Here is a 15,342-nt window from a genome sequence, read left to right on the forward strand (position 1 = left end):
AGGAACGGTGATATACTTCTGAGACAGGATGGTGTGTGACTTGGAGGGGAACTTGGAGGTGGTGGTGTTCCCATGCGCCTGCTGCCCTTGTCCTTCTAGGTGGAAGAGGTCGCGGGTTTGGGAGGTGCTGCCGAAGAAGCCTTGGCGAGTTGCTGCAGTGCATCTTGTAGATGGTCCACACTGCAGCCACGGTACACCGGTGGTGGAGGGACTGAATGTTTAAGCTGGTGGATGGGGTGCCAATCAAGCGGGCTGCTTTGTCCTGGATGGCGTCAAGCTTCTTGACTGTATCCTATGCATAGCAATAAAACATTTGTGAATAAATGAATTCCCGCATTGACTGAGCAAACTTCTAAAGCAACCAATAGCAACTTTTCCAGCATAAGTGAACAAGACCAGACACATCATCCGTCTGAGTGGATGGTCAGTGTGAAAACACCAGAGGTAACATTTCTTGCATTATTGTGAGACACAGTTAAGTGAACTCTAATCACCTTGATTGGAACCAGAAGACTGATTTCACGCATTGGATTTCCTGACCATTTCCACTACCTGGATGGGTCCGTGGTGGGCGAAGTCGGTGGCGGGTCACGGCCTCACTGCTGGCTCCATCCCGGTCTCCGATATGACTTTCCCCTGATTGGGCTTATTAAACCCGCTCAGCACATTTCCCGGCCAATTAAAGGAAGTGGGTCTGATGATGTCATTTGATGATGCGTCATCAGCCGGTTTCCTTAAAGGGGCCATGCGCAAATGTACTTTGAAATTTGTACTGTCAGTGTTCTGCAGCATTGAGGTGCTGTAAACACTGACTAGCACTGCACAGAGGTGCACAGCTGCACCCAGACTCTCCCATGACTCCCTCCATATGCTTATGGAGGGAGTCACAGCACACAGGGAGGTTCTCTTCCCTTCTCATGGGCAGAAGAGACTGCCCCAGGACACCAATGCAGCCTGGTTGCAAATTGCACTGGAGGACACAAGCAGGGATGTCGTTAGGAAGACCAGGCGGCAGTGGCACAAACCTTTCAATGATCCCAGCAGATCAGGAAATGTTACTGCAAAGCTACACTCAACCTCATCCTGCTGTGCCACTCATCACATCCCCATCACTCTGCCTTCCCTATCCTACTCTTGCACATCCTTACTCACGCCAACTTACCTTGCACCTCCACCCATCCCTCTCTATCTACATTATCACTTCCCCATCTCACTAGTCACCCCTCACACTCACCCTAAGCCTAGTCCAATCATACCAACTAACAACACATAAGGGTAGGCATTTGGGTGTTTTAGCCAATGTTCATGTGAAGTTTCTGTTAACGTGCTGTCAAACATTGAAATCTTTATTTTCAACACTTTATGTTCTTGGACAGATTTGTGTGCACCTTTGGAAGTGGCTTAGTGAGTTGCAGTGAATGGTGAGACATAATGGTACCCCCCGCAATGGTGATGAGTGTGAAAGGAATGGCTTGGGCATTGTAGGAATGCTTTATGGTGTTGCTGTGGAGTGGTGCCAACCTGGCACATCATGTGGCAGCCAGGGTGTGCAGCGTCAAGTGAAGTAAATCTGGCCATGGTGAGGCCATCCCTAGCGTCCCGGACAGCAATATGGTCGGGTGCGGATGCCCTCTCTCCTGTGCAGCATCAGTTGATTGCAGAGCAGGTTGGTATGGTTGTTAGTGCTGCTGGTGTGCCTGGTAATGCTGGTGTTGGGGCTGATTGTGGTCATATTCTGAGGACCAAGGTGAGATAGTATAAACTATACCCATGTTGCTGGAATAGATGGCAGATGAACTTGAGATGACAGAAGCGCTCTGCCAATAGTGAGAGAGATTGTTCCAATGAGGTGACACTAGATAGAGAGTTTACTCCAAACACCTGCAACCTGCATAAAGCTCAATCTGTCTTCCAAATCCAGTAAGCAACAGCTTCTGAGCTTGGAAAGTGAACAGCTGTGAGTTGGGAGCTTTTATAGCACATTTCAAGCTGTCAAGTAATGAGATGATTCCATGGCCATTCAACTCCCGCCCAGCTTAACAGACGTGATCCCTGAGCAGCGTGGACCCCATTGGTGAGCTGGTAAATTCTAAAGGTGAGCTCAAAATTGTTGTTAATCCTCTGTTAACAAAGTCATAATAACTTGAACTGCCTCCCCCCTCCCCCCTGCTGCCTGTCTGGTCTGCTCAGCGCTGACAGACCCGACATTTGGTAAAGGCGCGTGGCGGCGGGTTGACAACGGGGCCGTGACTCAATGTAAAAAAAAAAAAACAGTTTCCCATCTGACCCACCACTGATTGCGCCCGCTGACCCCCCGGAAAATTCCCCCCATAGAAATTACAGCACAGAGGAGAGGGCCCTTTGCCCATCATGCCTGTGCCAGCTCTTTGTTAGAGCAAGCCAAAATCAATCCCACTGCCTCACTTTCTCCCCATAGGCCTGTATCTTCCTCTGCTTTAAATATTTATCCAATTTTCTCTTAAAAGATGCACTTTTCTCTGCCTCAACTACTTCCTGTGGCAAAGAATTCCAACAGCTCCCTGCATAAAATAATTTCTCCTAACCTCTCTCCTCTCTTGCTTAGTGACAACTTTAAACTGAAAACCCCCTGTCGCTGATTTTCAAGTGGAGGAAATAGTCTTTCACCATTCAGTCTATCAAAACCCGACATTGTTTTTTTTGGTGCTGCTCGATGCAATCTCTAGGCCTATGGCTTTAATGCCCTTTTTTTAACTGGGTGTCCAAAACATTAAAAAAGCACTGGAACTGTGGCCTAGCCAACATTTGTACAAAATTATAAATTACTTTTTTACTGTTATACTCTCAGCCCCTATTCATAAAACTCAAAAATCCATTTGCTTTTTTTATTGCTTATCTACCTGCACTCATACTTTTGGGGAATTATGTATTTGAACCCCTGAGTCTCTTTCTTCATGCACACCCTGCAGCGTCAATCCTTGTTTTTTCCCTCCCAAAATGCATTACCTCATACTTGTCCAAATTAAATTACATCTGGTACCTTCTGCCTATTCTGATAATCTGTCTGTGTCTTCCTGAAGTCTTTTAGTCTCCTCACTGTCTGCCAAACCTTGAACTTTTTAAAAAATTCGTTTATGGGATGTGGGCATCGCTGGCAAGGCCAGCATTTATTATCCATCCCTAATTGCCCTCGAGGTGGTGGTGGTGAGCCGCCTTCTTGAACCGCTGCAGTCCGTGTGATGAAGGTACTCCCACAGTGCTGTTAGGGAGGGAGTTCCAGGATTTTGACCCAGCGACGATGAAGGATCGCCGATATACTTCTAAGTCAGGATGGTGTGTGACTTGGAGGATAACTTGGAGGTGGTGGTGTTCCCATGCACCTGCTGTCCTTGTCCTTCTAGGTGGAAGAGGTCGCGGGTTTGGGAGGTGCTGCCGAAGAAGCCTTGGCGAGTTGCTGCAGTGCATCTTGTAGATGGTACACACTGCAGCCACGGTACGCCGGTGGTGGAGGGAGTGAATGTTTAAACATAAAATCAAGTGGGCTGCTTTGTCCTGGATGGTGTTGCGCTTCTTGAGTGTTGTTGGAGCTGCACTCATCCAGGCAAGTGGAGAGTATTCCATCACACTCCTTATTTGTGCCTTGTAGATGGTGGAAAGGCTTTGGGGAGTCAGGAGGTGAGACACCCGCCGCAGAATACCTTGCCTCTGGCCTGCTCTTGTTGCCACAGTATTTATGTGGCTGGTCCAGTTAAGTTTCTAGTCAATGGTGACCCCCCCAGGATGTTGATGGTGGGAGATTCGGCGATGGTCAAGGGGCAGTGGTTAGTCTCTGGCACTTCTGTGGCGTGAATGTTACCTGCCACTTATCAGCCTAAGCCTGAACGTCTTTCAGGGCTTGTTGCATGCGGATATGTACTGCTTCATTATCTGAGGAGCTGTGAATGGCACTGAAATCTGTGCAGTCATTAGCCAACTTCCCCATTTCTGACCTTATGTTGGAGGGAAGGTCATTGATGAAGCAGCTGAAGATGGTTGGGCCTAGGACACTGCCCTGAGGAACTTCTGCAGCGATGTCCTGGGGCTGTGATGATTGACCTTCAACCACCACAATCATCTTCCTTTGTACTAGGTATGACTCCAGCCACTGGAGAGTTTTCCCCTGATTCCCATTGACTTCAGTTTTACTATGGCTCCTTGATGCCACACTCGATCAAATGCTGCCTTGATGTCAAGGGCAGTTACTCTCACCCCAACTTTTGTATCATCAGTAAATTTTGAGTTTATCCTCAAGTCAAAATCATCTATATATGCTGAGAACCAGCAGTGGTCCCTGGGGTATTCCAAGTCCAGCCCTTATCCAATCCAAGGAGCACCCAACTACATTAATTCTTTGTTTCCTATCCATTAACCAACTTTCTAGGCACACTGCTGCATTTCTTCTTATACCATCATACCTAAATTTTTCTAATAAGTCTCTTGTCAGTGCCTTCTAAAAATCTACATCTACTACATGTACTGCAATCCCTTTTATCTATCCAATCAATTATTCTCCAAAAAACTCATTCACAAGTGATGAGAAACTAGAAACCATCTTCCCAACAAATGTCTTCACTCATTGTATAAATTCAAGGCACACAAGGGAGTCCACTGGCTACAGTCAATATCCAATAGGTGTACGTATGGAAAAACACACAAGTAATAAAGTTAGTGGCCAGTGATGTTTGCATCCTGTTATGGTACAAACTAAAATAAATCAAATTACTTTTATGTCTGTTGGAAAGGTTGAAAAATAGTCAGAAAGTGAGTTGATTTCTGTGGAGCATAGTTATGTCATAAAAGACATCATCATTATGGCCTGGAATTTGTTGTCAGCAGTGAAGCCATGGAGATCGTCGCTGACCTCAAAGAAAGCTGCCTACAAAGATCCAACGATCTCTGTGGTGAAAAATTTAGCTTTCTTGACCTTAATTTAATTGTAGCGCTGTCAAATGGAGATCCCCAGCGTTAATTAGCAGTGATGTCATCAAGCTGACTAAGCAATCAAACACATTGAAGAATTCTCACTGGCTGCAAACCAGGAAATAAAAAGCACTGATTATCATTCACTTTTTTAAATTTTTACAGAGATCGAGATAAAGACTGGGACATACACATGGGATTAAGGAAGATGCTGAAATATCTTAAACAAACTTCAAAGAAATATATTTTTTGTATTTTAAGTAGCTAATAATTTTTATCATAATGGAGAAACTTGACATTCCACAAACATAAAATTAGTTTTTCAGAGCCAGAATGGTTGTTCAGCAGTCAGTACACCGTTAAAACCCCATTTACACATATTTCAACAAGGCTTAACTTTTTATGGGGTATTTAACGGTGATATTAGAGCAAAAAAGGGGAAGTTTTCATCAGTTCAGGTGATTTCACAGATTTGTGGGGAGTTCCACAGCACAGCCTGTGGCGGAGCAGGGAATGACTAACCGCCAGTTCAGGATTTCCGTGTTTATCAGCGAATGCGCAGAATCCTGAAGTTACGGTCAGTTTCAGAGGGGTAATGATGGCAAATGCTGACAGTTTCACCGTGATTACCACCTCAAAATCTGGGCCAATATGTCATGGCTGCAAGTGCAGGAACTATTTTAATTTGTTGGATTGGGTCTCACATTCATTGATGATAGTGTGGTTGCAAAGGAAACATCTCTTTAGCAGCTGATTTTCTGTAGCAAATGGATGAAAAAGAAACAGAAAACTGAGTTTGGACATGTAGGGTATTCTGATAGACCCATATAAACAATGATAATAGTTTGATGAAACTGGCTTGTGATGGTTTATTGCTGGTGAGATTGGTGTAAAGGATTGTTTCTGCCCACATTGGCTTTAGACATCCCATAATCCTTTGCAGGAACAGCGAACTCTTGAACATCAAATTGTTGGTGGAGATTCTCTTCAATCGACACTCTTCAGGAAAGGTCATTTAGTTGTACTTGGAGTTTTTATGTAAGGTCACTTTCTTTTTTATAAATCCCTTTGATTTTATTCATTAATTCATAATGACTGATTTCATCATTTGAACCTCATTCCATTTAAGTTACTATTCTGAAAGGGAGAAAAGTGCAGGTTTTTCTCTTAAGATTCTTAAAGAGCAATGTTGGCATTGCAAATGACAGCATAGAGATTTAAATCGTGAACTTCAGTTTGATTGTGGTGGCTTTAGACTTTTATTTTACTTACAGTGGAAGAGCAGGCAGCGCTGCTAATTAATTTTCACAAGTTCAGACTCTGTGCCAAGAATATCAATTATTTTCTGTAGAACAATTTATTTTAAGAGTTACTGATGATGAGATATGAACTTCCACCTGCAAGTTTAATTTTCACACGCTTTTACTTGTATCAAGATTATGTGATTTAAAAAAAACACACATTCTATACGTTGGCTGGAACAGTGGTTCATAATTGCCTCATTTTCCAAAGTACATCATGTTGCATTTAAAAATTGTACATTTAAGGTTATAAAACAAGTAGGAATATTATAAGAATGTATGCTAATCCCAATCCTAGATAATAATATCTTAGGCCGAGAAATTGCGGTCGGAGACGTACCTCCGGAGGACGCCTCCAACCCGCGAAACATTTACGAATTTACCTCCAGGCTGCGGAGAGTTGCGGTCTCGGGCCTCCAGGTGTATGGAAGCGTAAAGGGCCAGGCGGTTCAGAAGCGTCCCTGAGATCACGTCCTCCAATGACAAAGGAGGATTCCATTGCAACCATTTACGAAGGGAATCCCCTAATGATATGCAATGGAATTCCCAAATAATTATACAATGTACAGAATTCTAATAAATATAAATGTACTGAATTGCAATTTTATTCATAAGTCCCTTCATTGCACGAACCTCAAAAAAATGTTATTTTTTGATAAATGATTTTAAACATATTAACATACAAACACTTAAAGGCTCATATGAAATTCCTTTGCCATTATTAACAGAAAGATTAGCCCATTTCCCCCCCTCTCTCTCCCTGCCCCCCTCTCTCTCCCTGCCCCCCCTCTCTCTCCCTGCCCCTCTCTCTCCCTGCCCCTCTCTCTGTCTCCTCTCTCTGTCTGCCCCCCCTCTCTCTCCCTGCCCCTCTCTCTCCCTGCCCCTCTCTCTGTCTCCTCTCTCTCTCACCCCCCCTCTCTCTCCGTGCCCCTGTCTGTCCCCTCTCTCTGTCCCTCCCTCTCTCTCCCTCTCCCCCTCTCCTCTCCCTCCCTCCCTTCCTTCCCCTGTTTTGGTACCCAGGGAAGGGCTTGGAAAATTGAGCGCGGCCGCGGCGGACGTGCACGGCCTAGCGCTTTAGGCCCGGCCGGGGTCTCGGGCTGAGAGTGACCCCAGCTGAGTTCCCGGTGCGGCCGGGTGCCGCGCGCGGCCGCTGATGATCCCCCGACCGCTGTGTGTGTCGGGCCGAGCGGTTGCCAGGCCCGGCCCGAGTGAGCCCAACTTACCTGCCGCTCCGGCGGGAGCGGGATCCGGAGCCGCAATGTGGGGGTTTCTTTTTGGTGCTGTCGCTGTGGGGATGAAAAAAATGGTGGGGAAGTTTCGGGAGGCTGCAGGATTAGGCCCGCCCCCGGTGACGCAGCGATTGGTGAACCATCAGGTGACTGAACTGTAGGATTGGTCAATCATCACGTCGATTGTATAGCCGGACAGACAAACAGACAGACAAACCAACTGCTTTTTACATATATAGATGGATAGATGGGTTGACGCCCGCATTTAGGTAACTGAAGAAAGTATTACATTTGAATGTATTAAGTGTATGCTGCCTAATATCAAGACCCAAGTAGTTGTGGGATTTAAAGCTAGACCATTGCAGAACTCAAGAGATTGCTTTGGACTTTCCAGTGGTTACAAGACTAATAATATAGATTGCGAAAAACCAAGAGACATATCCACAGACAGTTAGTAGAATGATATCTCAAATGATGGAACAGACTTCAGATTAATTAGAATCCAAAGAGAGTATATGATCAAAATAAATCTCAAGTGCAAAGTAAGTGCCTAGAATTTTATACATAAAAAGACTGCTGGAAATTTAACATATCAATAGAAAATACTGGAAATACTCAGCAAGTTTTGCTAAATTTATGTGTGGTGACTTTGCCTCACTGCTGTTTGACCCTGAACTGAGCTTCCAACCCCATATCCTCTCAATCACCAAGATCGCCTACTTCCACCTCCTTAACATCGTCCATCACCATCCCTGCCTCAGCTAATCTGCTGTAGAAACCCTCACCCATGCCTTTGTTACCTCTAGACTTGACTGTTGCAATGGCCTCCTGGCCGGCCTCCCACCTTGCACCCTCCGTAAACTTGAGTTCATCCAAAACTCTGCTGCCCGTATCGTAACTCGCACCAAGTCCCGTTCACCCATCACTGCTGTGCTCACTGCCCCGTGTCCTAACTCACACCAAGTCCCGTTCACCCATCACTCCTGTGCTCACTGACCTACATTGGCTCCCAGTCTGGCCACGTCTCGATTTAAAAATTCTCATTCTTGTTTTCAAATCCCTCTATGGCCTCGCCCCCTCCCTACACCTGTAACCTTCTCCAGCCCCACAACCCCCCGAGATATTGGCACTCCTCCAATTCTGACCTCTTTTGCATCTTCAATTTTAATCACTCCATCATTGGTGGCCATGCCTCCAGCTGCTTAGGCACTAAGTTCTGGAATTCCCTCCCTAACCTCTCCTCCTCTCTACTCTTCTCTCCTTTAAGGTGCTCCTTAAAATCTACCTCGGTCATTTAGGACTGAGGTGAGGAGAAATTTCTTCACTGAGGGTGGAGAATCTTTGGAATTCTCTACCCAAGAGGGCTGTGGAGGCTCAGTCGTTGAGTATATTCAAGACAGAGATCGATAGATTTTTGAATATTAAGGGAATCAAGGGATATGGGGATAGTGCAGGAAAGTGGAGATGAGGTAGAAGATCAGCCCTGATCTTATTGAATGGCGGAGCGGGCTCGAGAGGTCAAATGGCCAATCCTGCTCCTATTTCTTATGTTCTTACGTTCTTTGACCAAGCTTTTGTTCATCTGTCCTGATATCTCCTTATGTGGTTTGTGTCAGATGTTGTTTGATAACGCTCCTGGGAAGTGCCTTGGGACATTTTATTACGTTAAAGGCGCTATATAAATGAGAGATGTTGTTGGATATTGCTGTGCGCAAAATGGCTACCACATTTGTTTACATAATAGCAGTCATTACAATCCAAAAGTAATTTGTTGAGTGAAGTGCTTTGAGATATGTCAAGAAATGTGAAAAGGAAAAAAATCAACTTGGTGAAATATAGCTGCATTAAGCTAAGCAAATAGAAATAACAAGAATAGTGCCGTGGTAATTATTATGTATGCTGAAGAGCTAAACTAATTCCTTCACATGATTTTACATTTTCTGACAAAATTACAGTCTTATGGCTGAGAGCATTGCTTTACTGATAACATGCTATCTTGCTGAATCTCCTGACAGTTGCACCATTCTAAGACATGTTTGTGTACTTGAGTGACACTTTAAAAAGGAATCTTTGGTCTTTGATTGGTTAGGTCAATTGAAGTGGAATTCTCTATATTGTCGTCTAAGGTCAGATGCTGTTCACCTACTGGCTAAAGGACAAAGATATAGGGAAGGTTAGACAAAGGCTCTCAGTTGAGATTTCATGAAGTTGAGAGTGAGTTTATGAATGTAAAGTGCTAATAGCACAACTTTTCAAGCACTAAGGAAAGTATAATATAGCAGTCAACAGGGAAACACAGTGTATGACCGATTAGCTAGTAGGAATAAGGAAGGCAGCTGAAGACAGAAGATGCTGACAACTCACTGCAGACACATCTTCGAGGTCACCCCAGAACATCTCAGAAATGTGCAGCACTATCCAGCGCCTTAGCAGGCGGCTGTATCATTTTATACTTCCGTCACCTGGAGTGATGCACTGAATCAAGACTTTGAACGTAAACTCACCAGGACTGTAATCTTAGTCACTGAATGTAACCCTGTTATTAGTGTTACTGTGGAAAAACCAGCTGTTGCTGAGATACTAGGAAGTTACAATGGAATTATTGTTGCACTTATGATGAATTATGTCCTGTCAAGTTCCATTAAGAAGCAACCTACCTTTACTATAATCAACTTGACTTTACTTAACCTTTGATGACATTGACCGTACCCTTGTAATTCCAGTTTAATAAAGTAGTGTTAGTAATACATCTCTATGTCCACCTCAGTCTTTGAAGCCTCTGGCAAGAATGAAGTTGCATTTCATTCAGTACTACACTGTGACCCTGCGGTTGATTGATTTGCTTTGGTTAACAATCAATATCATTTGGACTGGAGTGTGCGGGACAGTCCCAAGGTGAAGTAATTAAGGCACCGTATATATAAAATCCTTGACATGAATGTTATAGCTCAACTTACCAGTGCATGCATATTAGGAAAAAAGGGGAAGATTCACTTGATACTCTAATTAATTATAGATTACATACTGGAATTTCCAATACAGTGTTTCTTACGTATTTTGTGGGATTTAGCATTTATTTACAACCCATAACTTGCAATAAGAAAGGCTTTGATGAAGTAAATTGCGCTAAACCCGATTCTTCAACCATCCCAACCTTCCCATCTCATGTTTACAGTCTCCATGTAGAATAATAAAAATGAGTATTATAGAGGCATGATCTAATCAAGGGGGTTGAGAGAAGTTTGTACACATCAGAATATTTATCTCAACCATGGTCTTAGATTACAGCTTTGAACTCACTGCATAGTGCAGTATACATCGGAAATTTTATTCAGATTCTGTGCACTGCATTTTGCAAGTGATGGGTGACAGAATAACTTTGTTCTTGATATAGCGTGGCATATGTAAGAAACAAATCACACACATCAACATTCACAAGCAAACATTCTCTGAGGCCATCTGTACGATGAACATCACCCCAGTGCATCTGCTCCAATGTTCAGCAGCTGAAATGATTGGCTCCACCAAACCCTGTAACTGGAAATATATATAAGGCCTTTTAATTAAGTATATTGTCTGAGATTAACCTCAAATTACAGCCCCTACCAATCCCGTTGTTTACCCGTCACAAACATCCCCTTTGCTATTCTCATACAGATCAATCATAGTCTCCCCTTTTTTTGGCCAAACTATGTTGGATTTAAGCTGTAGGGAAGCTCCTGGCCTCAACTCATGTCTCCCATTAGCAATGAGTTGTACTGGAGTAGAAATTAAACCGATATTATCAAAGGAGCCATGATCCCTCTATGGATCCCTGTACGTGAGCCGATGTAATCAGTGAAAAATTGCAGACTGGTATTTGTAAGTGTTCAGAGCTGCGGGGTCTTGATGTTAAGAGTACTTTAAACGGATTTCTTTGTTTTTCTCTTCAGCTCCCCCTACATTCACGGAAACTCCTCCACCCTATGTGGAAGCCAAGGAAGGAAGCAGCATCACCCTCACCTGCACAGCATTTGGAAACCCAAAACCTGTCGTTAGCTGGCTGCGGGAGAACATACTGCTTGAGAACAATCGGAAATACACGGTAAAGCACCAAAAAGAATCTGACTGCTCGTCACTTGTATTTTATGTTTTATAGGAGATAACTCTGCAAGTAAGCACCATCACAGAAATATACTTACTGTCCACTTCCTTCCTGGCCTCTAATTACTTTTTGCTGTTTTAATTTCAGTCGTCTTCATTTACAGGGCTGCTTCATTTCATCAGCGGCAGTGGATCCAATTCAGTGTATGTGTTCCAGAACAGAATCTCCTTTTGCTATTCTCATACAGATCAATCAAAGTCATTTCCTTCCCCATTGCTTATTTTTGCCGAAACAGTGTTGGATTTTAGCTGCAGGTAAGCTTTTGGCCTCCACACAATCCTCCCATGAACTGAGATTGGGAATTCACCATGTGGTCAACTATGGGTGTAATCCCAGAACCTAACCCGCTATTGCACAATGCATTGTGGCTTCAGTTTCCTATATCAGTTCAACAGTATCATGCAGACGTTTGTCAACACAAATTCTGAATGCAAATTCCAGACTCGTCATTAACTAACGGGGTGATTTTGCCAATGGGGCGCGTTGGAGGCGGGCTGCTGCTTGTCGGGTTTTAGTCCCGCCTCCATCGACTTGTGGCCAACCCACGCTATTTTCCCTTGATTGACCTTGTTAAGCCCGCCCAACGGGCTTAGCAGATCAATTAAGGGGAAGCCGGTTACAGATAACGTCAGCATATGATGTTTCATCCATCAAAAATTTGACAGGTCTGTGAAGCTGTCAAACACTGACATTCTCTGTTGTTTGATGAGTCCTTGTATTCAAGACTCATTAGACCTCTTTTGTGAGCAGAATTTAGATGGCTGTTACATCGGAGAATGCAGCAGCCATCTGTCATCGCTGCCGGTGAGATGCGAGAGTCTCCGTATCCCCAACTGTTGAAGCCTGCAGGAAGAAACAAAGGTAAGTAAACATTTTCTATCACTTTCCACTCACATCACATACTTATCTCTCCACACTTGCACCCATCACTTACCTCCACAGTGTACTTTTGGACCCCTCCGACCCCCGCAGACCCACTGCTCGCCTCGGTGACCCGGACGGGATTTCCTGACGTCGGAAAGCCCGAGCCTCTGGTGGAAAAATGAGGATAATCCTCTTAGCTGCCTGTTAACTACCTGTTAACAGGCAGTTAAGTGGCTGTAATCCCCTTCCCTCCTCCAGGAGACGGGACACGGCGCGGGTTGGCTACCCGCCTCCTGGGAAGATGGCACGGAGACGGGTTGGGGACGGGATGGGTACCCGCCCCCAGATTCTGCCATTTTCCCAGCAGTCCCGCCTCCAAAGGTCTGGCAAACTCCAGCCCTAAGTCTCCAGGCTTTACATAACATAGCGATATTTTTTAAGTTCAGAATTAAGAATTAAAAAAAAAATTTAATGGGAGGTAGTACTATTGCAGAAAACACTTGAGATAAAGCAATTATAGGGCTTGCAGTAATACCTTATATGCATGCGGAGTCGGGTGACTCGGGATTAGCCTGACATTGTACTTCACCTCTCAAGAGTTTTATTCTACTTAAGGGAAAAGAGATACAGGACTCAGCTAGCAGATATTTAGCAGTGAATTGGAGTAAAGAAGTAAGGAAGTCTTGCGGCAATTGTATAGGGCTTTGGTGAGACCACACCTGGAGTACTGTATACAGTTTTGGTCTCCTTACCTAAGGAAGGATATACTTGCCTTAGAGGGGGTGCAACGAAGGTTCACCAGATTGATTACTGGGATGAGAGGGTTGGGATGAGAGGGTTGTCCCATAAGGAGAGATTGAGTAGAATGGGCCTATACTCTCTGGAGTTTAGAAGAATGAGAAGTGATTTCACTGAAACGTATGAACTTCTTAGTGAGCTTGACAAGGTAGATGCTGAGAGGCTGTTTTCCCTGGCTGGAGAGTCTAGAACCAGGAGTCATTGGCCTAGAAATTGGGTTGGGGCGCCAAAGTGGCGCAAAAGTCGCCTGAGCGCAGGATTTAGCGCAGCGATCGGAGTAATACCGATCGCCAGAAATTCAGTTTCAGTGCCCCTCGAGGGACACAGGGCGAGGCTCGAGGCGCTCCGCGTCCCTCTTAGGGCGCTGAACCTGATTATCGCAGCGCAACGTGCCGCAGCGCCACATGCTGCGGCACGGCACGCTGTGGTACTGCAGGCCTTCCTCCCACTGTTAAGGGGGAGGTGCCTGCAACAGCGCGATCCCCACTCGCGAGTGCCGGCAAATGAGCCCGGCACCAAGGAGAAGTGCCGGGCTCTCGGGAAACAGCCGGCAATGCCGCGGGGGGGGGGAGTTAAGAGGCCGGGGACGGAGGTGCTGGCAGGCGGCCGCCGTAAAAGCGGCCGCCCCGCACCTCCACCTTAACTTGCGCCGCTGCCGGCACAGTAAGGCCCCGTGAACCGGGCGCGGGTAGCGAACGGCGCAACTGCGAACTGCTACCAAATATCGCGAACGGGGCACGAATGGGGCGCTGTGCACACCGATGACATCATCGGTGGCGGCGCGGCGCAACAGGCTAACGCCACCATTAGCGCCCCTCCTGAATATCGTGGGAGGCGCAGCCAGTGGCGCTACAGCCACTGCCTGCCTCTTTAGGCGCTAACAGGTGGCGCTACTCACCCAATTTCTCCCCCATAATCTCAGGATAAGGGGTCGGCCATTTAGGACTGAGATGAGGAGAAATTTCTTCACTCAGTGGGTTGTGAATCTTTGGAATTCTCTACCCCAGAGGGCTGTGGAGGCTCAGTCGTTGAGTATATTCAAGGCTGAGAGAGATCGGTTTTTGGACACTAAGGGAATCAAGGGATCTGGGGATAGGGTGGGAAAATGGAGTTGAGGCAGTAGTCAGTTTCTTAGTAAATTTAAAAAAATTAATATTTAAAAGCTTTTAAAAGGTGCCTATTAATGCCCTTGCACCTAAAAAAAAAAAAATCATGGCCCAGAAATTCGGGTCTCCACAGGTGAGTACGCACGAGGTACTCACCCGTAGGCCCGATGGAAGTGCCGGTTTCCTGCATGCACTGCGCATGCACGGGAAACCGGCACTTCCGTTCCTCTGAAAGCAGGGTTTCAGAGGTCAAACACGTGCGCGGGGGAGGCTGCGCGTGCACTTTGAACTTACGTTTTTTTTACAGGTTTTTCCGTGAGGGTAAGTCTTTAGAATTTAGAAATGTAAAAAGCAGGCGTAAGGCCTGATTTTTACAAGGTAAGTGGTCAATTAATTAAAATTAAAACATTTTTTCCACAGGTTTATTATTTTTAAATGCTTTAAAGCAAGGTAAGTTTATTTTTAGCCCCGTTAGAATATAAAAAATCTTTTTTCAAAAATTTAAATTATTGTTTAAAATAGTTATTTAATGTAATTTATAGTTTATTTAAAAAATGTGATGTTTTTTAAAAATTTATTTGAAGGTTTACTGCTATTTTGGGGCCGTAGTATTTATAAGTCTTGACAGCACTTCCTGTCAAGACTTATGAATGGAGCATTCCCTGCTCCGATTGGCTGCCCATGGCCCACGTGATCCCAGGGGACGCATCAAACTAACTGCGCCCCTGGGATACGCAAGTACTGCGCGCCGGCAGCTGGACCAGGCCCCGGATCGGAATTCCACGGGGCCCTACAGCTCAACTGCCGGCGTGCAAGGTAAGTGCAGGTCGGGGGCTTGCACCCGCGGGAAGCCCCCGACCTGAATTTCTGGGCCATGCATAACTTTAAGAACCTTTTCAAAGGCCCCACAAACAGTGGAAACTTGCAATGGTGATTAATTCGATCTGGGGCATGCCCAGTTT

The 15,342-nt window shown here is 45.2% G+C and overlaps 1 protein-coding gene across 1 annotated transcript in view; it reads left to right on the forward strand.

Moving 5' to 3' along the window:
• The window catches only part of igsf9bb (immunoglobulin superfamily, member 9Bb), an 831,812-nt gene that overhangs the window by 505,613 nt on the left and 310,857 nt on the right, over nt 1-15,342 (forward strand). The window contains exon 4 of the mRNA XM_085967995.1: nt 11,401-11,552. Coding sequence (XP_085824121.1) covers nt 11,401-11,552 — 152 coding nt within the window. The remainder of the gene's footprint in view (nt 1-11,400; nt 11,553-15,342) is intronic.

The sequence above is a fragment of the Somniosus microcephalus genome, chromosome 26 (genome assembly GCF_052327205.1).
Source record: "Somniosus microcephalus isolate GS21.2 chromosome 26, FLI_Smic_1.0, whole genome shotgun sequence".
Lineage (NCBI taxonomy): Eukaryota > Metazoa > Chordata > Chondrichthyes > Squaliformes > Somniosidae > Somniosus > Somniosus microcephalus.